This window comes from Hemitrygon akajei, unplaced genomic scaffold, assembly GCF_048418815.1.
Source record: "Hemitrygon akajei unplaced genomic scaffold, sHemAka1.3 Scf000228, whole genome shotgun sequence".
NCBI classification, from domain to species: domain Eukaryota; kingdom Metazoa; phylum Chordata; class Chondrichthyes; order Myliobatiformes; family Dasyatidae; genus Hemitrygon; species Hemitrygon akajei.
In genome coordinates, this window is record NW_027332110.1 from 34,453 (window position 1) to 60,454 (window position 26,002).

Consider the following 26,002-nt stretch of genomic DNA (forward strand, 5'->3'; position numbering starts at 1 on the left):
AATAGAAGTGACTTGAGTTGATTTCTCCAGCCAGAGGGAGGTGAATTTCTACAATTCATTGCACACAGTTGGCTGTAGAAGCCAGGTCATTGGGCGTGTTTACGGCAGAGGTAGACAAATTCTTGGTTAGTCCGGGAGTGCAATTTTACAGGGAGAAGGCAGGAAACGGGGTTGAGAGGGAAATGGATCAGCCATGATGAAATGGCTGAACAGAGTCGATGAGCTGAATGGCTTAATTCTCTTCCTATCTCTTATGGTCCCAGCCTTACCCCATCCAAAAACCCCTTACCCATTCTCCCCACCCGTAGAAAAGCATTATATCCCAACTGAACCCCACCTGACCCAACACCCCACCCAATATGCTCTTCTCCATCACACCCAACCCAACCCTCCACACCCCAATGCAAAATAAACCAACCCAACACTATCCATCCTAACTTAACCCTACCCAAAGACCAATTCCCCACCCCTCCACATCCAATCCCCACCCCAACCCACCCCGAACCCAACCCAACACTATCCATCCTAACTTAACCCTACCCAAAAACCGATTCCCCACCCCTCCACATCCCATCCCCACCCCAACCCACCCCGAACCCAACCCCACCCATACATATATATTCCAGTGGAACTCCGCCCTTACACCAGCCAACTCCACCCTCCGCATCCCAACCCAACATCCCATCCCCACCCCAACCCACCCCAAACCCAACCCCACCCATACAAATATATTCCAGTGGAACTCCGCCCTTACACCAGCCAACTCCACCCTCTACATCCCAACCCAACATCCCATCCTCACCCCAACCCACCCCAAACCCAACCCCACCCATACAAATATATTCCAGTGGATCTCCACCCTTAACCCAGCCAACTCCACCCTCTACATCCCAACCCAACATCCCATCCTCACCCCAACCCACCCCAAACCCAACCCCACCCATACAAATATATTCCAGTGGATCTCCGCCCCACCCACCCCCATCCCAATCCAACATGGCCCAAACCAACATCTCTACCAAATCGCCAGCCAAGCCAAAATCCAACCATAGAAACATATCCCAAATGAACGCCAACCCAGTGCTGCCCGATCCCAGCCCGACCCCACCCCGTGAACCTTTCCCCAACACTGCCCATCCCAAAGCTAAGCCTGCACCACCCAACCATCCCCATCCGCCTGCACACCCTTGCCCAGCTGTCACTGGGAGGGTACCCAGCCCACCTACCTGATGAGGACGGGGGTGTAGAGCAGCGCCACGATGGGGGTGACATTGATCCCCATCAGCATCTTCCTGTCGATGTCCTGCAGACCCAGGTTGCCGTACTTGACCTCCCGGTACGTCTCGTCATAGTGCAGGATCAGCTGTATCTGCAGGAGCCCTGGGCGGGAGGACACACAACATGCGGTATGGGACACGGGGCGTACAGGGAGAGTTTACCTCCAGACTGTGTTTAGAGTGACCCCAGGGCCCAGACAGAGGACCTGCCCACGCTGGCACACACCCCGGCCCAGGGCACCTACCCAGGTAGATGGCGTAGATCAGCATGGTGCCCACACTGGCACACACCCCGGCCCAGGGTACCTACCCAGGTAGACGGCGTAGATCAGCATGGTAACCACACTGGCACACACCCCGACCCAGGGTACCTACCCAGGTAGACGGCGTAGATCAGCGTGGTACCCCCGCTGGCACACACCCCGGCCCAGGGTACCTACCCAGGTAGACGGCGTAGATCAGCATGGTACCCACACTGGCACACACCCCGGCCCAGGGCACCTACCCAGGTAGACGGCGTAGATCAGCGTGGTACCCCCGCTGGCACACACCCCGGCCCAGGGTACCTACCCAGGTAGACGGCGTAGATCAGCATGGTACCCACACTGGCACACACCCCGGCCCAGGGTACCTACCCAGGTAGAGGGCGTAGATCAGCGTGGTACCCACACTGGCACACACCCCGGCCCAGGGCACCTACCCAGGTAGACGGCGTAGATCAGCGTGGTACCCACACTGGCACACACCCCGGTCCAGGGCACCTACCCAGGTAGACGGCGTAGATCAGCATGGTACCCACACTGGCACACACCCCGACCCAGGGTACCTACCCAGGTAGACGGCGTAGATCAGCGTGGTACCCCCGCTGGCACACACCCCGGCCCAGGGTACCTACCCAGGTAGACGGCGTAGATCAGCATGGTACCCACACTGGCACACACCCCGGCCCAGGGCACCTACCCAGGTAGACGGCGTAGATCAGCGTGGTACCCCCGCTGGCACACACCCCGGCCCAGGGTACCTACCCAGGTAGACGGCGTAGATCAGCATGGTACCCACACTGGCACACACCCCGGCCCAGGGTACCTACCCAGGTAGAGGGCGTAGATCAGCGTGGTACCCACACTGGCACACACCCCGGCCCAGGGTACCTACCCAGGTAGATGGCGTAGATCAGCGTGGTACCCACACTGGCACACACCCTGGCCCAGGGCACCTACCCAGGTAGACGGCGTAGATCAGCGTGGTACCCACGCTGGCACACACCCCGGTCCAGGGCACCTACCCAGGTAGACGGCGTAGATCAGCGTGGTACCCACACTGGCACACACCCCGACCCAGGGCACCTACCCAGGTAGACGGCGTAGATCAGCATGGTACCCACGCTGGCACACACCCCAGCCCAGGGCACCTACCCAGGTAGACGGCGTAGATCAGCGTGGTACCCACACTGGCACACACCCCGACCCAGGGCACCTACCCAGGTAGACGGCCTAGATCAGCATGGTACCCACGCTGGCACACACCCCGACCCAGGGCACCTACCCAGGTAGACGGCATAGATCAGCATGGTACCCCCGCTGGCACACACCCCGGCCCAGGGTACCTACCCAGGTAGACGGCGTAGATCAGCGTGGTACGCACACAGGCACACACCCCAGCCCAGGGCACCTACCCAGGTAGACGGCCTAGATCAGCGTGGTACGCACACAGGCACACACCCCGGCCCAGGGCACCTACCCAGGTAGACGGCGTAGATCAGCATGGTACGCACACAGGCACACACCCCGACCCAGGGCACCTACCCAGGTAGACGGCGTAGATCAGCGTGGTACGCACACAGGCACACACCCCGACCCAGGGCACCTACCCAGGTAGACGGCGTAGATCAGCGTGGTACCCACACTGGCACACACCCCGGCCCAGGGCACCTACCCAGGTAGACGGCGTAGATCAGCATGGTACCCACACTGGCACACACCCCGGTCCAGGGCACCTACCCAGGTAGACGGCGTAGATCAGCGTGGTACGCACACAGGCACACACCCCGACCCAGGGCACCTACCCAGGTAGACGGCGTAGATCAGCGTGGTACCCACGCTGGCACACACCCCGGTCCAGGGCATCTACCCAGGTAGACGGCGTAGATCAGCGTGGTACCCACACTGGCACACACCCCGACCCAGGGCACCTACCCAGGTAGACGGCGTAGATCAGCATGGTACGCACGCTGGCACACACCCCGACCCAGGGCACCTACCCAGGTAGACGGCGTAGATCAGCATGGTACCCACGCTGGCACACACCCCGGTCCAGGGCACCTACCCAGGTAGACGGCGTAGATCAGCATGGTACCCACGCTGGCACACACCCCGACCCAGGGCACCTACCCAGGTAGACGGCGTAGATCAGCATGGTACCCACGCTGGCACACACCAGGTTCTTGATGACGAACAAACGCTTTCGGCGGAAGTACTTGCGCTCCTCCTCCTCCTCGTTGTAATCCTGACCCATGAAGTCATCGATCTGCTGGGACGGGGAACAGAGGGTCAGAGACAAGGACCTCAGCAGGTCAGCCCAGCGTCGGTGGAGGGAGAACGTTCCAGGCCGAGATCCTTCACCAGGACGGGAACGGAAGGGCAAGGGGAGAGTGTGCAAGCTGGCAGGTGACAGGTGAGACCAGGTGAGGGGGGAAGGAAGATGAATAGAGAAGGTGGAAGGTAAAAGTTTTGCTGAAACTGGAGAGGGTTCAAAGGAGCTTCACGGAAATGATTCCGGGATTGAAAGTCCTGACATTTGAAGAACGTTTGATGGTTTTGGACCTGTGTACTCTCCGGAATTTCAGAACAGTGAGGGGCAACGGCATTAAAACCTATCTAAAGGTGAAAGAGCTCGATAGAGTGGATGTGAAGAGGATGTTTCCTGTAGTGGGGGAGTCTAGGACCAGAGGACACAGATAGAGTGGATGTGGAGAGGATATTTCCTATAGTGGGGGAGTCTAGGACCAGAGGACACAGATAGAGTGGATGTGGAGAGGATGTTTTCTGTAGTGGGGGAGTCTAGGACCAGAGGACACAGATAGAGTGGATATGGAGAGGATGTTTCCTATAGTGGGGGAGTCTAGGACCAGAGGACACAGATAGAGTGGATGTGGAGAGGATGTTTCCTATAGTGGGGGAGTCTAGGACCAGAGGACACAGATAGAGTGGATGTGGGGAGGATGTTTCCTATAGTGGGGGAGTCTAGGACCAGAGGACACAGATAGAGTGGATGTGGAGAGGATGTTTCCTGTAGTGGGGGAGTCTAGGACCAGAGGACACAGATAGATTGGATGTGGAGAGGATGTTTCCTATAGTGGGGGAGTCTAGGACCAGAGGACACAGCCTCAGAATTGAGGGAGGTCCATTTAGAACAGAGATTAGGAGGAATTTCTTTAGCCAGAGAGAGGAGAATCTGTGGAATTCTTTGCCACAGGTAACTGTGGAGGTCAAGTCTTTATGTATATTGAAGCAGAGGTCGACAGATCCTTGACTGGCCAGGACATGGAGGGATACGGGGAGAAGGCAGGAGATTGGGGCTGAGAGGGAAATGGGTCAGCTGTGATGAAATGGTGGCGAAGACTTGATGGGCCAAATGGCCTAATTCTGCTCCGGTATCTCAAACAAGAGAAAATCCGCAGATGCTGGAAATCCAAGCAACGCACACAAAATGCTGGAGGAACTCGGCAGGCCAGGCAGCATCTGTGGGAAAAAGATGTTTCAGCCTGAAACATCGACTGTACTCTTTTACTAGGAGCTGAGTTCACCCAGCATTTTGTGCGTGCTGCTCAGTGACATTAAAACAGATTCTGATTCTGAACAAAAATACTTACTCAACATAGGAGATAGAAGAGCACAGCACAGGCCATTCAGCCCACAATGTTGTGCTGGACCGGCTAAAAATCAGATCGGAAAACACCCCAACACTAATCCCTCCTCCCCACACCAAGTCCATATCCAATCACCTTCCTCACATCCATGTGCCTCTCCAAACGTCTCCTAAAACCCCTGATGTGTTTGTCTCTACCACCACCACCACCACCAGGGAGTGTTTTCCAGGCATCCACCACTCCCAGAGTGAAAAAACTTACCCCTTCACATCCCCCTCTCACCTTCAGTGCCTGCCCTCTGGGATTAGACATTTCAACCCCGGGAAACAGATACTCCCCGTCCACTCTATCTATGCCTCTCATAATCCTGTAAACCTCTCTCAGATCTCCCCCCACTCCGGAGAAAACAACCCAAGAGTGTCCAGCCTCTCGTGAGAGCACATGCCCCCTAAACCGGGCAGCACCCACTCTTCTGCCCCCTCTCCAAACCCTCAAACTCCTTCCCGTAGAGGGGCGACCGGAACTGTCCACAATACTGCAGATGCGGCCTAAACAGATAAAATTACAACGAAACCTCCTGGCTTTTGAACTCACAGCCTCGACTAACAAAAGCGAGCATCCAGTAAGCCTCCTTATCGACCTGCCCAGCCACTTTCAAAGAGCTATGGACCCCAAGATCCCTCTGCTCAGCAGCTCTATTCAGGATCTTGCCCCTAACAGGGCACTGTCTCCTTGCATTTGCCCTGCTAGGGGGCAACACCTCACAGTTAAACTCCATCTGCCATTTCTCTGCCCACACCTGCAGCTGATCTACATCCTGACCCAATCTTTGCCACTCTTCTGCACTGTCCTCCCATCTTGGTGTCATTGGGCAAATTCACTGACCCGGCCATCTATCTGATCACTGAACACCAGAGGTCCCAACGCAGATCATCAAAGACGCGGCATTCACAAGGAAAAACGTCATTTAATCCTGAATGCTATTAAAATAAAACACAATTCAATTCTCGAAGCACAAAGTGGTCACGGTGCTGCTGTACTGAGGTTGTGCCGGTGGGTTCAGGAGCTGTAGAAGATGGCTACCGGGGGCGGGGGGGTGGGGGACATAGGACACGAGCCACGGAACATTCCAGCACAGAAACAGGCCTTTTGGCCCTTCTTGGCTGTGCCGAGCCATTTTTCTGCCGGGTCCCACTGACCTGCACCTGGCCCATATCCCTCCAAACCCCTCTCATCTATGTACCTGTCCAAATTTTTCTTAAATGTCAAAAGTGAGCCCACATTCACCACTTCATCTGGCAGCTCATTCCACACTCCCACCACTCTCTGTGTGAAGAAGCCCCCCCCCTAATGTTCCCTTTAAACTTTTCCCCCTTCACCCTTAACCCATGACCTCTGGTTTTTTCTCCCCTGGCCTCAGTGGAAAAAGCCTGCTTGCGTTCACTCTATCTGTGGACTCACTTTCAGGGACTCTTCAAGAACATTCCAGCACAGAAACAGGCCTTTCGGCCCTTCTTGGCTGTGCCGAGCCATTTTTCTGCCGGGTCCCACTGACCTGCACCTGGCCCATATCCCTCCAAACCCCTCTCATCCGTGTACCTGTCCAAATTTTTCTTAAATGTCAAAAGTGAGCCTGTCTGCCACATCGCCCACAAAACTGTTTCTTTCACTTCTTTGATGTCCTCGTTTTTACACAGAACATAGAAATCTACAGCACATTACAGGCCCTTCGGCCCACAATGTCGTGCTGGCCCTGTAACCTGCTCTAGAAACTGCCTAGAATTTCCCTGGCGTATAGTCCTCTATTTCTCTGAGCTCCACGCACCTATCTAAGAGGCTCTTAAAAGCCCCTGTCGTATCCCGTCTCCACCACCGCCGCTGGCAGTGTGTTCCATGCTCCCACTACTCTCTGGTGAAAAGCTTACTCCTGACGTCCCCTCAGTTCCTGTTTCCAAGCACCTTAAAACTAAATGGTGAAACCTCGTGTTCACCATTTCATCCCTGGGAAAAAGCCTCTGGCTATCCACACGATCAATGCCTCTCATCACCTTGTACACCTCTATCTTCATCACTCCAAAGGAGAAAAGGCCAAGTTCACTCGACCTATTCTCATAAGGTACACCCTCCAATCCCGGCAACATCCTTGTAAATCTCCTCTGCACTCTCTCTATAGTATCGACAACCTTCCTGGAGTGAGGTGACCAGAACTGAACACAAGTGGGGTCTAAGCAAGCTGTTATATACGAGGGGTTCGTGGCCTAAGGTAGAAAGAGTCAATTTTAGAAAACCCAGCACATTTATTTTTCAACATCGTCCCCTCCTGCATTTACACACTTAGTCCAGCGGTCGTGGAGCATACGGATCTTGGACCTTCAGAAAGTGTCCACACAGCTACGAGGGGTGATTGATAAGTTTGTGGCCTAAGGTAGAAGGAGATGTTGTACAGCTCTCGTTGCACATGCACGTATAGTTCCACTCTTTTGAGTGTTTATGCAGAAAGTTTGAAGTTAATACCTTAGGCCACGGACTTATCAATCACCCCTTGTAGCTGTAACATTACCTCATGGCTCTTGAACTCAATCCCATGGTTGATGAAGGCCAACACACCGGACGCCTTCTTAACAACTCTGTCAACCTGCGCAGCAGCTTTGAGTGTCCAGGATCCCTCTGATCCTCCACACTGCCGACAGTCTTACCATTTATACTATATTCTGCCATCATATTTGACCTACCAAAATGAACCACCTCACACTAATCTGGGTTGAACTCCATCTGCCACTTCTCAGCCCAGTTCTGCATCCTATCAATGTCCCGCTGTAACCTCTGACAACCCTCCACACTATCCACAACATCCCCACCTTGTGTCACCAACAAACTTACTAACCCACCCTTCTACTTCCTAATCCAGGTCATTTATAAAAATCACAAAGAGGAGGGGTCCCAGAACAGATCCCTGAGGCACTCCACTGGTCACCGACCTCCATGCAGAGTACGAACCATGTGATCTGTTGCTGTTCAACGCCTGTAATCTACAGTCCTACGGGGTGTTCTCGGGCCTTGCTGTCTCCAAGAGGGTTCGACATAGGAACAGTAAAGGAACAGTAGTTATAATGGGTGATTTCAATCTGCATATAGATTGGGTGAACCAAATTGGTAAGGGTGCTGAGAAAGAGGATTTCTTGGACTGTATGAGGGATGGTTTTCTGAACAAATTGGAGAGCAGGCCATTCTAGATTGTGTATTGAGCAATGAGGAAGGGTTAGTTAGCAATCTTGTCGTGTGAGGCCCCTTGGGTAAGAGTGACCATAATATGGTGGAATTCTTCATTAAGATGGAGAGTGACATAGTTAATTCAGAAACAAAAGTTCTGAACTTAAAGAAGGGTAACTTTGAAGGTATGAGACATGAATTAGCTAAGATAGACTGGCAAATGATACTTAAAGGATTGACGGTGGATATGCAATGGCAAGCATTTAAAGATCGCATGGATGAACTACATCAAGAATAAACCAGGGAAGGTAGTGCACCCGTGGCTGACAAGGGAAATTAGGGATAGTATCAAGTCCAAAGAAGAAACATACAAATTAGCCAGAAAAAGCGGCAAACCTGAGGACTGCGAGAAATTCAGAGACCAGCAGAGGAGGACAAAGAGCTTAATTAGGAAAGAGAAAAAAGATTATGAGAGAAAGCTGGCAGGGAACATAAAAACTGACTGTAAAAGCTTTTAGAGATATGTGAAAAGAAAAAGATTGGTCAAGACAAATGTAGGTCCCTTACAGTCAGAAACAGGTGAATTGATCATGGGGAACAAAGACATGGCAGACCAATTGAATAAATACTTTGGTTCTGTCTTCACTAAGGAGGACATAAATAATCTTCCGGAAATAGTAAGGGACCGAGGGTCTAGTAAGATGGAGGAACTGAGGGAAATACATGTTAGTAGGGAAGTGGTGTTAGGTAAATTGAAGGGATTAAAGGCAGATAAATCCCCAGGGCCAGATGGTCTGCATCCCAGAGTGCTTAAGGAAGTAGCACAAGAAATAGTGGTTGCATTAGTGATAATTTTTCAAAACTCCTCAGATTCTGGATTAGTTTCTGAGGATTGGAGGGTGGCTAATGTAACCCCACTTTTTAATAAAGGAGGGAGAGAGAAACCAGGGAATTATAGACCGGTTAGTCTGACATTGGTGGTGGGGAAAATGCTGGAGTTGGTTATCAAAGATGTGATAACAGCACATTTGGAAAATGGTGAAATCATCGGACAAAGTCAGCATGGATTTGTGAAAGGAAAATCATGTCTGATGAATCTTATAGAATTTTTTGAAGATGTAACTAGTAGAGTGGATAGGAGAGAGCCAGTGGATGTGGTATATTTGGATTTTCAAAAGGCTTTTGACAAGGTCCCACACAGGAGATTAGTGTGCAAACTTAAAGCACACGGTATTGGGGGTATGGTATTGATGTGGATAGAGAATTGGTTGGCAGACAGGAAGCAAAGAGTGGGAGTAAACGGGACCTTTTCAGAATGGCAGGCAGTGACTAGTGGGGTACCGCAAGGCTCAGTGCTGGGACCCCAGTTGTTTACAATATATATTAATGATTTAGACAAGGGAATTAAATGCAGCATCTCCAAGTTTGCGGATGACACGAAGCTGGGCGGCGGTGTTAGCTGTGAGGAGAATGCTAAGAGGATGCAGGGTGACTTGGATAGGTTAGGTGAGTGGGCAAGTTCATGGCAGATGCAATTTAATGTGGATAAATGTGAGGTTATCCACTTTGGTTGCAAGAACAGGAAAACAGATTATTATCTGAACGGCAGCCGATTAGGAAAAGGGGAGGTGCAACGAGACCTGGGTGTCATTGTACACCAGTCATTGAAGGTGGGCATGCAGGTACAGCAGGCGGTGAAAAAGGCAAATGGTATGTTGGCATTCATAGCAAAAGGATTTGAGTACTGGAGCAGGGAGGTTCTACTGCAGTTGTACAAGGCCTTGGTGAGACCGTACCTAGAGTATTGTGTGCAGTTTTGGTCCCCTAATCTGAGGAAATACATTCTTGCCATAGAGGGAGTACAAAGAAGGTTCACCAGATTGATTTCTGGGATGGCAGGACTTTCATATGAAGAAAGACTGGATCGACTAGGCTTATACTGACTGGAATTTAGAAGATTGAGGGGGGATCTTATTGAAACGTATAAAATTCTAAAGGGATTGGACAGGCTAGATGCAGGAAGATTGCTTCCGATGTTGGGGAAGTCCAGAACGAGGGGTCACAGTTTAAGGATAAAGGGGAAGCCTTTTAGGACCGAGATGAGGAAAAACTTCTTCACACAGAGAGTGGTGAATCTGTGGAATTCTCTGCCACAGGAAACAGTTGAAGCCGGTTCATTGGCTATACTTAAGAGGGCGTTAGATATGGCCCTTGTGGGTAAAGGGATTAGGGGGTATGGAGAGAAAGCAGGTCCAGGGTTCTGAGTTGGATGATCAGCCATGATCATACTGAATGGCGGTACAGGCTCGAAGGGCCGAATGGCCTACTCCTGCACCTATTTTCTATGTTTCTATGACATGTGGCGGGGAGGCCAGAAAAGCCAGGAGCCCATGTTTGACTCCATTTCTCACCGATCTTACCCATTAGATAGATAGCTATATGCTTCACTGATCCCAAAGGAAATGACAGTGTCACAGCAGCATTGCAAGTGCACAGACGCACAAATATTGGAAGAGAAGTCAGAAAGAATAAAAAATAAATGACCACAAACAGTCTAATGGGGGGGGGGTGGTCATCACTTCCCCGGCTACAGGTTGACTCATTATAGACCCTAATGGCCGAGGGTAGGAATGACCTCATGTCGCGGGTGTTTGTCTCAGTCTGTTACTGAAAGTGTTCCTCTGTTCAGCCAAGGTGTGGCATGCAGAGGGCGAGAAACATTGTCCAGAGTCGCCAGGGTTTTCCGGAGGGTCCAGTTTGACTCCTATAACGGAGCCGGCCTTTCCGATCGGTTCACTGAGCCCGTGTTGACCCACCGCACCGGAGACCGTACCGGCCACAACAGACCGGTAGGACGTGCGAAGGAGAGGCCTGCACACTCCGAGGGGGCTCAGTCTCCTCGGGAAGCAGAGGCGACTCTGGCCCTTCTTGTACACAGCCTGTGTGTTGGCGCTCCACTCCAGGCATACCCCAGGTACACGTAGGCCCTACAACCCTCTCACTGCAAGAGGGTTTCTGCGTATGAGGGTCTCTCTCTCTCGAGGGAAGGTCCTTGTGTCCAGTCTCTGTCTCTCTCCCGTCCCCCCCCCCCCCCCGATGCTCTCGAGGGATGTCCTTGTGATTTCTCTCTCTCTCTCTCTCTCTCTCTCTCTCTCGGGAAGGTCCTTGTGTCCAGTCTCTCTCTCTCTCTCTCTCCCGCCCCCCCCCCCCCGATGCTCTCGAGGGATGTCCTTGTGATTTCTCTCTCTCTCTCTCTCTCTCTCTCTCTCTCTCGAGGGAAGGTCCTTGTGTCCAGTCTCTCTCTCTCTCTCTCTCCCGCCCCCCCCCGATGCTCTCGAGGGATGTCCTTGTGATTTCTCTCTCTCTCTCTCTCCCCCCTCGATGCTGTCGGGGATGGTTCTGAAGCAAGGTTTAATTGATGCGGTTTGTAGATCGGATTCTAATTCACATTATGGTGCGTTCTGGTTTCTGCTCATACCTTTTCTGTTGCTGGTTTGAATCAGGGCAGCCTTGCTGAAATCCATGTACACTACATCCACTGCTCTTCCATCATCAATGTGTTTAGTCACATCCTCAAAAAATTCAATCAGGCTCAGCAGGCACGAGCTGCCCTTGACAAAGCCATGCTGACTACTCCTAATCATATTATACCTCTCCAAATGTTCATAAATCCTGCCTCTCAGGATCCTCTCCATCAATTACCAACCACTGAGCTAAGACTCACTGGTCTGTAATTCCCTGGGCTATCTCTACTCCCTTTCTTGAATGGTGGAACAACATCCACAACCCTCCAATCCTCGGGAACCTCTCCCGTCCCCATTGATGATGCAAAGATCATCGCCAGAGGCTCAGCATTCTCCTCCCTCGCCTCCCACAGTAGCCTGGGGTACATCCCATCCAGTCCTGGTGACTTATCCCACTTGATGCTTTCCAAAAGCTCCAGCACATCCTCTTTCTTAATATCTACATGCTCAAGCTTTTCAGTCTGCTGCAAGTCATCCCTACAATCACCAAGATCCTTTTCCATAGTGAATACTGAAAGATTCATTGTACCTCTGCTGTTTCCTGCTGTCCAATACACACTTTCCTACTGTCACACTTGATAGGTTCTATTCTTTCATGTCTTATCCTCTTGCTCTTCACATACTTGTAGAATTCCTAGGGGTTTTCCTTAATTCTGCCTGCCAAGGCCTTCTCATGGCCCCTTCTGGCTCTCCTAATCTCCTTCTTAAGCTCCTTCCTGTTAGCCTTATGATCTTCTAGATCTCTAACACTACCTCGCACTCTGAACCTTTTGTAAGCTTTTCTTTTTTTCTTGACTAGATTTATTACAGCCTTTGTACACCACGGTTCCTGTACCCTAATATAACTTACCTGTCTCATTGGAACGTAACTATGCAGAACTCCACACAAATATCCCCTGAACATTTGCCACATTTCTTCCATACTTTTCCCTGAGAACATCTGTTTCCAATTTAAGCTTCCAATCTCCTGCCTGATAGCCTCATAATTCCCCTTACTCCAATTAAACGCTTTTCTAACTTGTCTGTTCCTATCTCTCTCCTATGCTATTGTAAAGGAGATTGAATTATGATCAGGATCTCCAAAATGCTCTCCCACTGAGAGATCTGACACCTGACCAGGTTCATTTCCCAATAACAAATCAAGTACAGCATCTCCTCTTGTAGGCTTATCTACATACTGTGTCAAGAAACCTTCCTGAACACACCTAACAAACTCCATCCCATCTAAACCCCTCGCTCTAGGGAGATGCCAATCAATATTTGGGAAATTAAAATCTCCCTCTCCATGACAACAGTGTTATTATTACAGCTTTCCAGGATCTGTTTCCCTATCTGCTCCTCGACATCCCTGTTACCATTAGGCGGCCTATAAAAACACCCAGTAAAGTTATTGACCCCTTCCCCTTCCTAACCTCCACCCACAGAGACTCCGTAGTCAATCCCTCCACGGTGTCCACCTTTTCTTCAGCTGTGACACTATCTCTGATCAACAGTGCCACGTCCCCACCTCTTTTGCCTCCCTCCCTGTACTTTCTGAAACATCTAAAACCCGGCACTTGAAGTAACCAATCCTGTCCCTGAGCCATCCAAGTCTCTGTAATGGCCACCACATCATATCTCCGAGTACTGCTCATCCACTTTGTTCACAACACTCCTTGCGTTAAAATAGACGCTCCTCAGACCTTCGGTCTGAGCGCGACCCTTCTCTATCACCCAAGATACAGTTAGATAGATTTGTACAGAGTAAGGGGATTAAGGGTTCTGGGGAAAAGGCAGGTAGATGGAGCTGAGTTTACAGACAGATCAGCCATGACATTGAGTGGCGGGGCAGGCTCCACGGGCAAGATGGCCGACTCCGGCTCCTATTTCTTATGTTCCACCCTAGCTTTCTGGAAGGCCAAAAAGAAAGAAAATTACTGTGCTGTGGCCACCTCCAGAGCCATGGCTGGGATGGAAACACCAACGCACTTGAACGGAAAATCACACAAAAAGTAGTGGATACGGCCCAGTCCGTCACGGGTAAAGCCCTCCCCACCACTGATCACATCTACACGGAGCGTTGTCGCAGGAAAGCAGCGTCCATCATCAGGGACCCCCACCACCCAGGACATGCTCTCTTCTCACTACTGCCATCAGGAAGGAGGTACAGGAGCCTCAGGACCCACACTACCAGGTTCAGGGACAGTTATTACCCCTCAACCATCAGGAAGGAGGTACAGGAGCCTCAGGACCCACACCACCAGGTTCAGGGACAGTTATCACCCCTCAACCATCAGGAAGGAGGTACAGGAGCCTCAGGACCCACACCACCAGGTTCAGGGACAGTTATTACCCCTCAACCATCAGAAAGGAGGTACAGGAGCCTCAGGACCCACACCACCAGGTTCAGGGACAGTTATTACCCTCAACCATCAGGAAGGAGGTACAGGAGCCTCAGGACCCACACCACCAGGATCAGGGACAGTTATTACCCCTCAACCATCAGGAAGGAGGTACAGGAGCCTCAGGACCCACACCACCAGGTTCAGGAACAGTCATTACCCCTCAACCATCAGGAAAGAGGTACAGGAGCCTCAGGACCCACACCACCAGGATCAGGGACAGTCATTACCCCTCAACCATCAGGAAGGAGGTACAGGAGCCTCAGGACCCACACTACCAGGTTCAGGGACAGTTATTACCCCTCAACCATCAGGAAGGAGGTACAGGAGCCTCAGGACCCACACCACCAGGTTCAGGGACAGTTATCACCCCTCAACCATCAGGAAGGAGGTACAGGAGCCTCAGGACCCACACCACCAGGTTCAGGGACAGTTATTACCCCTCAACCATCAGAAAGGAGGTACAGGAGCCTCAGGACCCACACCACCAGGTTCAGGGACAGTTATTACCCTCAACCATCAGGAAGGAGGTACAGGAGCCTCAGGACCCACACCACCAGGATCAGGGACAGTTATTACCCCTCAACCATCAGAAAGGAGGTACAGGAGCCTCAGGACCCACACCACCAGGTTCAGGGACAGTTATTACCCTCATCCTTCAGGAAGGAGGTACAGGAGCCTCAGGACCCACACCACCAGGATCAGGGACAGTTATTACCCCTCAACCATCAGGAAGGAGGTACAGGAGCCTCAGGACCCACACCACCAGGTTCAGGAACAGTCATTACCCCTCAACCATCAGGAAAGAGGTACAGGAGCCTCAGGACCCACACCACCAGGTTCAGGGACAGTCATTACCCCTCAACCATCAGGAAGGAGGTACAGGAGCCTCAGGACCCACACCAACAGGTTCAGGGACAGTCATTACCCCTCAACCATCAGGAAGGAGGTACAGGAGCCTCAGGACCCACACCACCAGGCTCAGGGACAGTTATTACCCCTCAACCATCAGGAAGAAGGTACAGGAGCCTCAGGACCCACACCACCAGGTTCAGGGACAGTTATTACCCCTCAACCATCAGGCTCCTGAACCAGAGGGGATAACTTCACTCGCCCCATCAGAGAAAAGTTCCCACAACCTGTGGCCTCACATTCAAGGACTCTTCATCTCATGTTCTCAATAAATATTGCTTATTTATTTATTATTATTTTTTTCTTTTTGTATTTGCACAGTTTGTTGTCTTCTGCACTCTGGCTGAATGCCCAAGTTTGTCCGGTCTCTAATATATATTTAAAAAGTGAGGTAGTGTCCAAGGGTTCAATGTCCATTTAGGAATCGGACGGCAGAGGGGAAGGAGCTGTTCCTGAATCGTTGAGTGTGTGTCTTCAGGCTCCTGTACCTCCTCCCTGATGGTAACAGTGAGAAAGGGGCATGCCCTGGGTGCTGGAGGTCCTTAATAATGGACGCTGCCTTTCTGAGACACCGTTCCCTGAAGGTGTCCTGGGTACTTTGTAGGCTGGTACCCAAGATGGAGCTGACTAGATTTACAACCCTCTGCAGCTTCTTTCGGTCCTGTGCAGTAGCCCCTCCATACCAGACAGCGATGCAGCCTGTCAGAACGCTCTCCACGGTACATCTATAGAAGTTTTTGCATGTATTTGTTGGCATACCAAATCTCTTCAAACTCCTTATGAAGTATAGTCGCTGTCTCGCCTTCTTTATAACTGCACTGATACGTTGGGACCAGGTTAGATCCTCAAAGATCTTGACACCCAGGAACTTGAAAGTTCTCACTCTCTCCACTTCTGATCCCTCAGTGAGGATCGGTGTGTGTTCCCTCGTCTTACCCTTCCTGAAGTCCGCAGTCAGCTCTTTCATCTCACTGACGCTGAGTGCCAGGTTGTTGCTGTGACACCATTCCACTAGTTGGCATATCTATCTCACTCCTGTACGTCCTCTCGTCACCATCTGAGATTCTGCCAACAATGGTTGTATCGTCGGCAAATTTGTAGATGGTATCTGAGCTATGTCTAGCCACACAGTCGTGTGTATACAGGGAGTAGAGCAGTGGGCTGAGCACACACCCCTGAGATGCGCCAGTGTTGATCGTCAGTGAGGAGGATATGTTATCACCAATCCGCGCAGACTGTGGTCTTCCGGTTAGGGAATCAAGGATCCAACTACAGAGGGAGGTACAGAGGCCCAGGTTCTGCAACTTCTCAATCAGGATTGTGGGAATGATGGTATTAAATGCTGAGCTACAGTCGATGAACAGCATCCTGACGTAGGTGTTTGTGTTGTTCAGTTGGTCTAAGGCCGTGTGCAGAGCCATTGAGATTGTTTCTGCCGTTGATCTGTTGTGGCGATAGACAAATTGCAATGGGTCCAGGTCCTTGCTGAGGCAGGAGTTCAGTCTAGTCATGACCAATCTCTCAAAGCATTTCATCACTGTCGATGTGAGTGCTACTGAACAGAAATCATTAAGGCAACCCACATTATTCTTCTTAGACACTGGTATAATCGTTGCCTTTTTGAAGCAAGTGGGAACTTCTGCCCGTAGCAGTGAGAGGGTGAAAATGTCCTTGAATACTGGCTGGCATAGGTTTTCAGAGCCTCCATCGGGACCTTCTGCCTTGCGAGGGTTCACCTTCTTTAGAGACAGCCTAACATCGGCCTCTGAGACGGAGATCACAGGGTCATCAGGTGCAGCAGAGATCTTCACAGCTGCAGTCGTGTTCTCCCTTTCAAAGCGGGCACAGAAGGTGTCGAGTTTGTCTGGTGGTGAAGCATCGCTCCCATTCACGCTGTTGGGTTTCGCTTTGTGGGAAGTAATGTCCTGCAGACCCCACCAGAGCTGTTGTACATCCGATGTCGCCTCCAGCCTCGTTCAAAATTGTCTCTTCACCCTCTGCAGACCATTTTCTGGTACGGACCTGGTTCGCCAGACATGAATGCCACAGATCTAGCTTTCAGCAGACAACGTACCTCCTGGTTCATCCACAATATCTTTACAATATTACACAAACATTACTGAAATATTAAATACACTACTCTCCTCCCCACACACACACACACACACACAGACACACACACACAGACACACACACACACACACTCACACACACACACACACAGACACACAGAGACACACACACGCACACAGACACACACACACACACACACACACAGACACACACAAAAACACACAGACACAGACACACACTCACAGGACTGTAGTAATTTTATGTATTTGCACTGTACAGCTGCCACAAAAAAACCCAGATTTCATGACTATTGCCATTTCGTTGAAGATGGAGGCGCGCGTGGACGCAGCGGCCCCTCGGGGAGCGATAGGTGTATCTAGTGTCTGTTCTGTCTGTCCTAGACACATAACATACCATCGGAATATGCTCGTTAACATCAGGGCATACTATGTCGGAAAGACTGACCAGTTCTGGTGTGCCGTGGACAGTTTACGCCGCTACGGACCACTATCCGCGACCAAGCCGGCTGCTTCCCGAGGGAGGAGGAAGCAAAAGCGCTGTGAGGGAAGACAGAGGAGGGGTAAGAGGGCCGGCATCCATGCTAGGCTAAAAGCTAACCCCCCCAGGCCAGCGGTACCGTCCCTCCTGCTCTCAAACGTCCGCTCCATCGACAACAAGCTGGATGAGCTGCATCCGCTGAGAGAAACTCGCAAGGAGTTTAAAGACGGCTGTGTGTATGTCTTCACGGAATCCTGGCTCCTCGACAACATACCGGACGCGGCGATACAGCCAGAGGGAATGGCATCGTTTCGTGCGGACAGAGAGGCAGCTAGCTCCGGTAGGAGCCGAGGAGGGGGTCTGTGTATCTACATCAACAAAGACTGGTGTGCGAACACTACAGTAGCTGCTAAACACTGCTCACCGCTGGCTGGATTTCTCATTGTGAAATGCCGGCCGTCCTGTCTGCCGAGGGAATTCACCATCGTGCTGTTTACGTAGCTCCCAGTGCCAACGCTGAGTCTAATGCTAACGAGGCACTGGGAGGCCGACGTGAAGCCATCAGTGAGCTACTGGCTACACATCCTGACAGCTCTGTGGTGATTGCTGGGGACTTTAACCACACCAGCTTAAAGACTGTGTTCCCCAAATTCCTGCAATATGTGGATTTCAAAACCACGGCAGACAACACACTGGACTTGGTTTACACAAACACCCCACAGGCAGACAAAGCAGCCCCCCGCCCCCCCGTCTTGGCCACTCTGACCACATATATTCATTGTTAACGCCAGCATATAAACCACTGCTTAAACGTGTGAGAAGACAGATAAGGGTTTGGCCAAAAGGAGCAGCCTCAGCACTACAAGACTGTTTTTTCCACACAGACTGGGACATATTCAAAACAGCAGCCTCCTATGATGACCATACAGACATTGAGGAGTTTGTGGAGGCAGTAATCAGCTACAGAGCCAAATGTACGGAGGATGCCACTGTGATGAAAACCTGCACCACACGTGGTTATAAAATGGATGACAACAGAGGTGCGTTCACTACTGGAGGCCCGTGACACAGCCTACAGATCGGGGGACAGGAGTGATGAAAACCTTCACCGCATGTGGTTATAAAATGGATGACAACAGAGGTGCGTTCACTACTGAAGGCCCGTGACACAGCCGACAGATCGGGGGACAGGAGTGATGAAAACCTTCACCGCACGTGGTTATAAAATGGATGACAACAGAGGTGCGTTCACTACTGAAGGCCCGTGACACAGCCTACAGATCGGGGGACAGGAGTGATGAAAACCTTCACCGCACGTGGTTATAAAATGGATGACAACAGAGGTGCGTTCACTACTGAAGGCCCGTGACACAGCCTACAGATCGGGGGACAGGAGTGATGAAAACCTTCACCGCACGTGGTTATAAAATGGATGACAACAGAGGTGCGTTACCTACTGAAGGCCCGTGACACAGCCTACAGATCGGGGGACAGGAGTGATGGAAACCTTCACCGCATGTGGTTATAAAATGGATGACAACAGAGGTGCGTTCACTACTGGAGGCCCGTGACACAGCCTACAGATCGGGGGACAGGAGTGATGAAAACCTTCACCGCACGTGGTTATAAAATGGATGACAACAGAGGTGCGTTCACTACTGAAGGCCCGTGACACAGCCTACAGATCGGGGGACAGGAGTGATGAAAACCTTCACCGCACGTGGTTATAAAATGGATGACAACAGAGGTGCGTTCACTACTGAAGGCCCGTGACACAGCCTACAGATCGGGGGACAGGAGTGATGAAAACCTTCACCGCACGTGGTTATAAAATGGATGACAACAGAGGTGCGTTCACTACTGAAGGCCCGTGACACAGCCTACAGATCGGGGGACAGGAGTGATGAAAACCTTCACCGCACGTGGTTATAAAATGGATGACAACAGAGGTGCGTTCACTACTGGAGGCCTGTGACACAGCCTACAGATCGGGGGACAGGAGTGATGAAAACCTTCACCGCATGTGGTTATAAAATGGATGACAACAGAGGTGCGTTCACTACTGAAGGCCCGTGACACAGCCTACAGATCGGGGGACAGGAGTGATGAAAACCTTCACCGCACGTGGTTATAAAATGGATGACAACAGAGGTGCGTTCACTACTGGAGGCCTGTGACACAGCCTACAGATCGGGGGACAGGAGTGATGAAAACCTTCACCGCACGTGGTTATAAAATGGATGACAACAGAGGTGCGTTCACTACTGAAGGCCCGTGACACAGCCTACAGATCGGGGGACAGGAGTGATGAAAACCTTCACCGCACGTGGTTATAAAATGGATGACAACAGAGGTGCGTTCACTACTGGAGGCCTGTGACACAGCCTACAGATCGGGGGACAGGAGTGATGAAAACCTTCACCGCATGTGGTTATAAAATGGATGACAACAGAGGTGCGTTCACTACTGAAGGCCCGTGACACAGCCTACAGATCGGGGGACAGGAGTGATGAAAACCTGCACCGCACGTGGTTATAAAATGGATGACAACAGAGGTGCGTTCACTACTGAAGGCCCGTGACACAGCCTACAGATCGGGGGACAGGAGTGATGAAAACCTGCACCACACGTGGTTATAAAATGGATGACAACAGAGGTGCGTTCACTACTGAAGGCCCGTGACACAGCCTACAGATCGGGGGACAGGACTGATGAAAACCTTCACCGCACGTGGTTATAAAATGGATGACAACAGAGGTGCGTTACCTACTGAAGGCCCGTGACACAGCCTACAGATCGGGGGACAGGAGTGATGAAAACCTTCACCGCACGTGGTTATAAAATGGATGACAACAGAGGTGCGTTCACTACTGAAGGCCCGTGACACAGCCTACAGATCGGGGGACAGGAGTGATGAAAACCTTCACCGCACGTGGTTATAAAATGGATGACAACAGAGGTGCGTTCACTACTGAAGGCCCGTGACACAGCCTACAGATCGGGGGACAGGAGTGATGAAAACCTTCACCGCACGTGGTTATAAAATGGATGACAACAGAGGTGCGTTCACTACTGAAGGCCCGTGACACAGCCTACAGATCGGGGGACAGGAGTGATGAAAACCTTCACCGCACGTGGTTATAAAATGGATGACAACAGAGGTGCGTTACCTACTGAAGGCCCGTGACACAGCCTACAGATCGGGGGACAGGAGTGATGAAAACCTTCACCGCACGTGGTTATAAAATGGATGACAACAGAGGTGCGTTCACTACTGAAGGCCCGTGACACAGCCTACAGATCGGGGGACAGGAGTGATGAAAACCTGCACCGCACGTGGTTATAAAATGGATGACAACAGAGGTGCGTTCACTACTGGAGGCCCGTGACACAGCCTACAGATCGGGGGACAGGACTGATGAAAACCTTCACCGCACGTGGTTATAAAATGGATGACAACAGAGGTGCGTTACCTACTGAAGGCCCGTGACACAGCCTACAGATCGGGGGACAGGAGTGATGAAAACCTTCACCGCACGTGGTTATAAAATGGATGACAACAGAGGTGCGTTCACTACTGAAGGCCCGTGACACAGCCTACAGATCGGGGGACAGGAGTGATGGAAACCTTCACTGCACGTGGTTATAAAATGGATGACAACAGAGGTGCGTTCACTACTGGAGGCCCGTGACACAGCCTACAGATCGGGGGACAGGAGTACGCTTCGCTCAGCCAGGTCTGCACTTTCACTAGGGATCAGGAAAGCGAAAAGGGCCTCCGCGGGCAAAATACACGGACGCTTCTGTGACCCAGGTGACACCAGACGGATGTGGCAGGGAATTAAAGCTCTGACAGACTACAAGATCAGGCAGAAAACTGATGACAGCGACGTCTCTCTTCCTAACAGGCTTAACAATTTCTTTGCATACTTCGAAGCATCAAACACTACAGCAAGGGGGAGAGCCAGTCCCTTCTTACCATCTGACCAGCCGGCTCCGATCATTGATTCAGAGCACAGACGGAGGACCCTTGCCAGGGTCAACCCATGAAAAGCAAGACGTACCAACAACATCCCTCGATGTGTGCTCGAGGAATGTGCTGATATATTAGCAGATGTCCTGACAGACATTTTCAACATCTCCCATAGTCAAGCCATTGTCCCCAGATGCTTCAAAACCTCCACAATCATCCCTGTAGCAAAGAAATCAGTTGTAGCCTGTCTGAATGATTACCGTCCCGTTGCCCTGACCCCCATAGTGATGAAATGTTTTGAACGGCTTGTCAAGCCTCATATCACAGCCAGCCTCCCCTCATCGCTGGATCCTCTACAGTTTGCTTATCGTCCAAATCAGTCTACGGAGAACGCAATATCCACCACACTGCACACAGTCCTCTCTCACTTGGACAACAAAGACACTTATGCCAGAATCCTGTACATTGATTTCAGTTCAGCGTTCAATACCATCATCCCGCAGAGACTAGTGGAGAAACTGTCGCTCCTTGGCCTTAACACTGCCATGTGTCGCTGGATTCTGGATTTCTTGACAGAGAGACCACAGTCAGTCTGTGTTGGCAGAAACATCTCTGACTCCATCACACTGAGCACTGGATCCCCACAAGGCTGTGTGCTTAGCCCATTGCTGTTTACACTGCTAACACACGACTGTGCAGCCAGATTCAAGGAGAGCCTGATCATTAAATTTGCTGATGATACCACAGTGGTGGGGCTCATCAGCAAAAATGATGAAACAATGTACAGGGAGAAGGTCAAACACCTAGAGAGCTGGTGCAGTGACAACAACTTGATGCTTAATGTCACCACAACCAAGGAGATGATCGTCGATTTCACACGGTCTCAGCCTGAGCACACACCCCTCAGCATCAGCGGCTCCACAGTGGAGAGAGTGGAAAACATCAAGTTACTTGGGGTGCAGATCTCGGACAATCTCACCTGGTCCAGGAACACCACTGGGATTGTGAAACGGGCCCAGCAGAGATTGCACTTTCTGAGGAAACTTAAACAAGCATCACTCCCCACTAACATCTTAACCACATTCTACAGAGGAGTGGTTGAGAGTGTGCTGACCTTTTGCATCACAACCTGGTACTCCAGCTGCAGTGCTGCCGATACAGAAGCCTTGCAGGGGGTGGTTAGGGGAGCAGAGGAGGTTATTGGGGTCTCCCTGCCTTCTGTCCAAGACCTCTTTCAGAGTCGATGCCTCCGGAAGACACGGTACATCATTAAAGACCCCTCACACCCTCTCCATAAACTGTTTGTTCTTCTGCCATCAGGTAAACGTTACAGGAGCATCAAAACTAAAACCACAAGGCTACTGAACAGCTTCCTCCCACAGGCAGTCAGACTGCTAAATAGCTGCTCTACCTGACTCTGCTTTGGACACTTTTAACTTGCACTGGACACTTATAACTTGTTTTTAACTGACGTGTGGCTGTTGTGTTTACTATTTATTGCTGTGTTAATTATTTAGTGTTGCGTTTGTTATGTTATGATTGCACTGCTCCTGGGAAACGTTGTCTCATTCTGCCCTGCAGAGCTGATGTACGGTTAAAATGACAATAAAGTCTTTGAATCTTTGAATCTCAGTCAAAATGTAATCGGCAACTGGTTGTATTGAACGGAATTTGTTGGTGTTGCAATAAAAATTAGTGATAAAAAAATTGGCCTCTGCAATTTAGAATTTCTACCCTAGGACCACATCTAGTCCCTCGCGACGATAAACCTGATTCTGATATGGGTCTCTCCTGTGGACTGAGAGTGGGAATGGGGTAGGGAGAGGAGATTCGTGGTTGGGAAAAGGGGGAGTGGGAAGCACCAGAGAGACATTCTGTAATGATCGATAAGCCAATTGTTTGGAATCACAGAGTCACAGCTCAGAAACAGGCCCTTTGGCCCATCTAGCCCATGCCCAGTCAGTTAAGCCCATCGACCAGCACTGCGGCCATGATAGTCAATGCTACAGTCATCCACGTACCCGTCCAAATTTCGATTCACGGCTGAAACCGAGCTCGCGTTCACCACTTGTGCTGGCAGCTCGTCCCACACCCTCACCTCCCTCTGAGTGAAGACTTCTCCCCTCACGTTCCCCTTAAACCTCTCACCTTTCACCCTTAACCCCTGACCTCTGGTTGTTGTCCCACCCAGCCTCAGTGGAAAAAGCCTGCTTGCATTTACCCTACCGATACCCCTCATAATTTTGTATACCCTCTATCAAATCTCCTCTCAATCTTCTCCATTCCTGGGAATAAAGTCCTAACCTGTTCGATCTTTCCTGATAACTCAGACCCTCCAGACCCAGCAACATTTTCCCTGTACTCTTTCAACCTTTTGTTTCCATCTTCCCTGTAGGTCGGTGACCGAAACTGCTCACAATACTCCAGATTAGACCCCACCAACGTCTTCTACACAACCTCCCGTCTCCCGTACTCAACACTTCGATTTGTGAAGGCCAATGTGCCGAAAGCTTTCTTTACGACCCCGTCTACCCTTGACGCCACTTTCGATGGATCATGGACCTGTATTCCCAGATCCCTTCGTCCTGCCACACTCTGTTGGGATTCTCTGAGGAAATGACGGGCAGGACGGGCGAAGGAGAATCGGTGGGTGTTGTGAGCTTGGGTTTTCAGAAGTCCTTCGACAAGCGGCCACTCGTGAGGCTGCTGAACAAGCTCGGAGCCCACGGCATTACAGGAAAGATCCCAGCGTGGATAAACCAGTGGCTGATCGGCAGGAGGCAAAGAGTGGGAAGGAAGGAAGACTTGGCTGCCGGTGACTAGTGGAGTTCCACTGGGGCCCGTGTTGGGAGCGATTCTTTTACATTGTATGTCAATGATTTGGATGTCGGAGATGACGGACGTGAGGCAAAGATTGCAGATGGGTTAGGTGGGTGCGGGGCTGTTCAAGTTGCTTTTATTGTCATTTCGACCATAAACTGCTGGTGCAGTGCACAGTGAAAACGAGACGACGTTCCTTCAGGACCCTGGTGCTACATGAAACAACACAAAACTACACTAGGCTATGTGAGACAGCACAAGGCTACACTAGACTACGTAAAACAACACAAAACTACACTAGACTATGTGAGACAGCACAAGGCTACACTAGACTACGTAAAACAACACAAAACTACACTAGACTATGTGAGACAGCACAAGGCTACACTAGACTACGTAAAACAACATAAAAACTGCACTAGACTACAGACCTACACAGGACTACATAACGTGCACAAAACCGTGCAGGGCAGCACAATAATTAATAAACAAGACACTAGGCACAGTAGAGGACAAATTACAATGTCAGTCTAGACTCTGAGTATTGAGGAATCTGATAGCTTGGGGGAAGAAACTGTTACACAGTCTGGTCGTGAGAGCCCGAATGCTTCGGAGCCTTTTCCCAGATGGCAGGAGGGAGAAGAGATTGTATGAGGGGTGCGTGGGGTCCTTCATAATGCTGTTTGCTTTGCGGATGCAGCGTGTCGTGTAAACGTCCGTGATGGCGGGAGGAGAGACCCCGCTGATCTTCTCAGCTGACCTCACTATCCGCTGCAGGGTCTTGCGATCCGAGACGGTGTAATTTCCGAACCGGGCAGTGATGCAGCTGCTCAGGATGCTCTCAATACAACCCCTGTAGAATGTGATGAGGATGGGGGGTGGGAGATGGACTTTCCTCACCCTTCGCAGAAAGTGGAGAGGCTACAGAAGGAATCAGACAGATTAGGAGAATGGGTAAAGAAGTGGAATAGAGCGTCAGGAAGAGTAGGCAATTTTTTAAATGGTGCAAAGGGACTTGGGAGTCCGCGTGCATGATTCCAAAAGGTTCACTTGCAGGTGGCTAGGAAGGCAAAAGCAACAGTAGCATTTGTTTCGAGAGGCCAGGATGTAACGTCGAGACTTTATAAGGAGCTGGTGAGGCCTCGCTTGGAGTTTTGGGCCCCTTATCTCAGAAAGGATGTGCTGAAACCGGGGAGGGTTCAGAGCAAGTTCACGAAAATGATTCTGGGATTGAAAGGCTTGTTATGTAAAGCGCGTTTGGTAGCTCTGGAATTCAGAAGAATGCGGGGGGACCTCATTTAAAACTGTTGAATGTTGAAAGGCCTCGATAGAGTGGATGTGGAGAGGATGTTTCCTATAGTGGGGGAGTCTAGGACTAGAGGACACAGATAGAGTGGATGTGGAGAGGATGTTTCCTGTAGTGGGGGAGTCTCGGACCAGAGGACACAGATAGAGTGGATGTGGAG

At 50.9% G+C, this 26,002-nt stretch overlaps 1 protein-coding gene across 2 annotated transcripts in view; it reads right to left on the reverse strand.

Moving 5' to 3' along the window:
- The window catches only part of unc93b1 (unc-93 homolog B1, TLR signaling regulator), a 61,125-nt gene that overhangs the window by 32,056 nt on the left and 3,067 nt on the right, over window positions 1-26,002 (reverse strand). Inside the window, exons 3-4 of one of the 2 annotated variants that reach the window (XM_073038908.1) lie at window positions 3,668-3,806; window positions 1,227-1,380 (exon numbers count right to left, since the gene is read on the reverse strand). In XM_073038908.1, the coding sequence (XP_072895009.1) occupies window positions 1,227-1,380; window positions 3,668-3,806 (293 nt within the window). The remainder of the gene's footprint in view (window positions 1-1,226; window positions 1,381-3,667; window positions 3,807-26,002) is intronic. The other variant, XM_073038909.1, reaches the window with a different exon arrangement.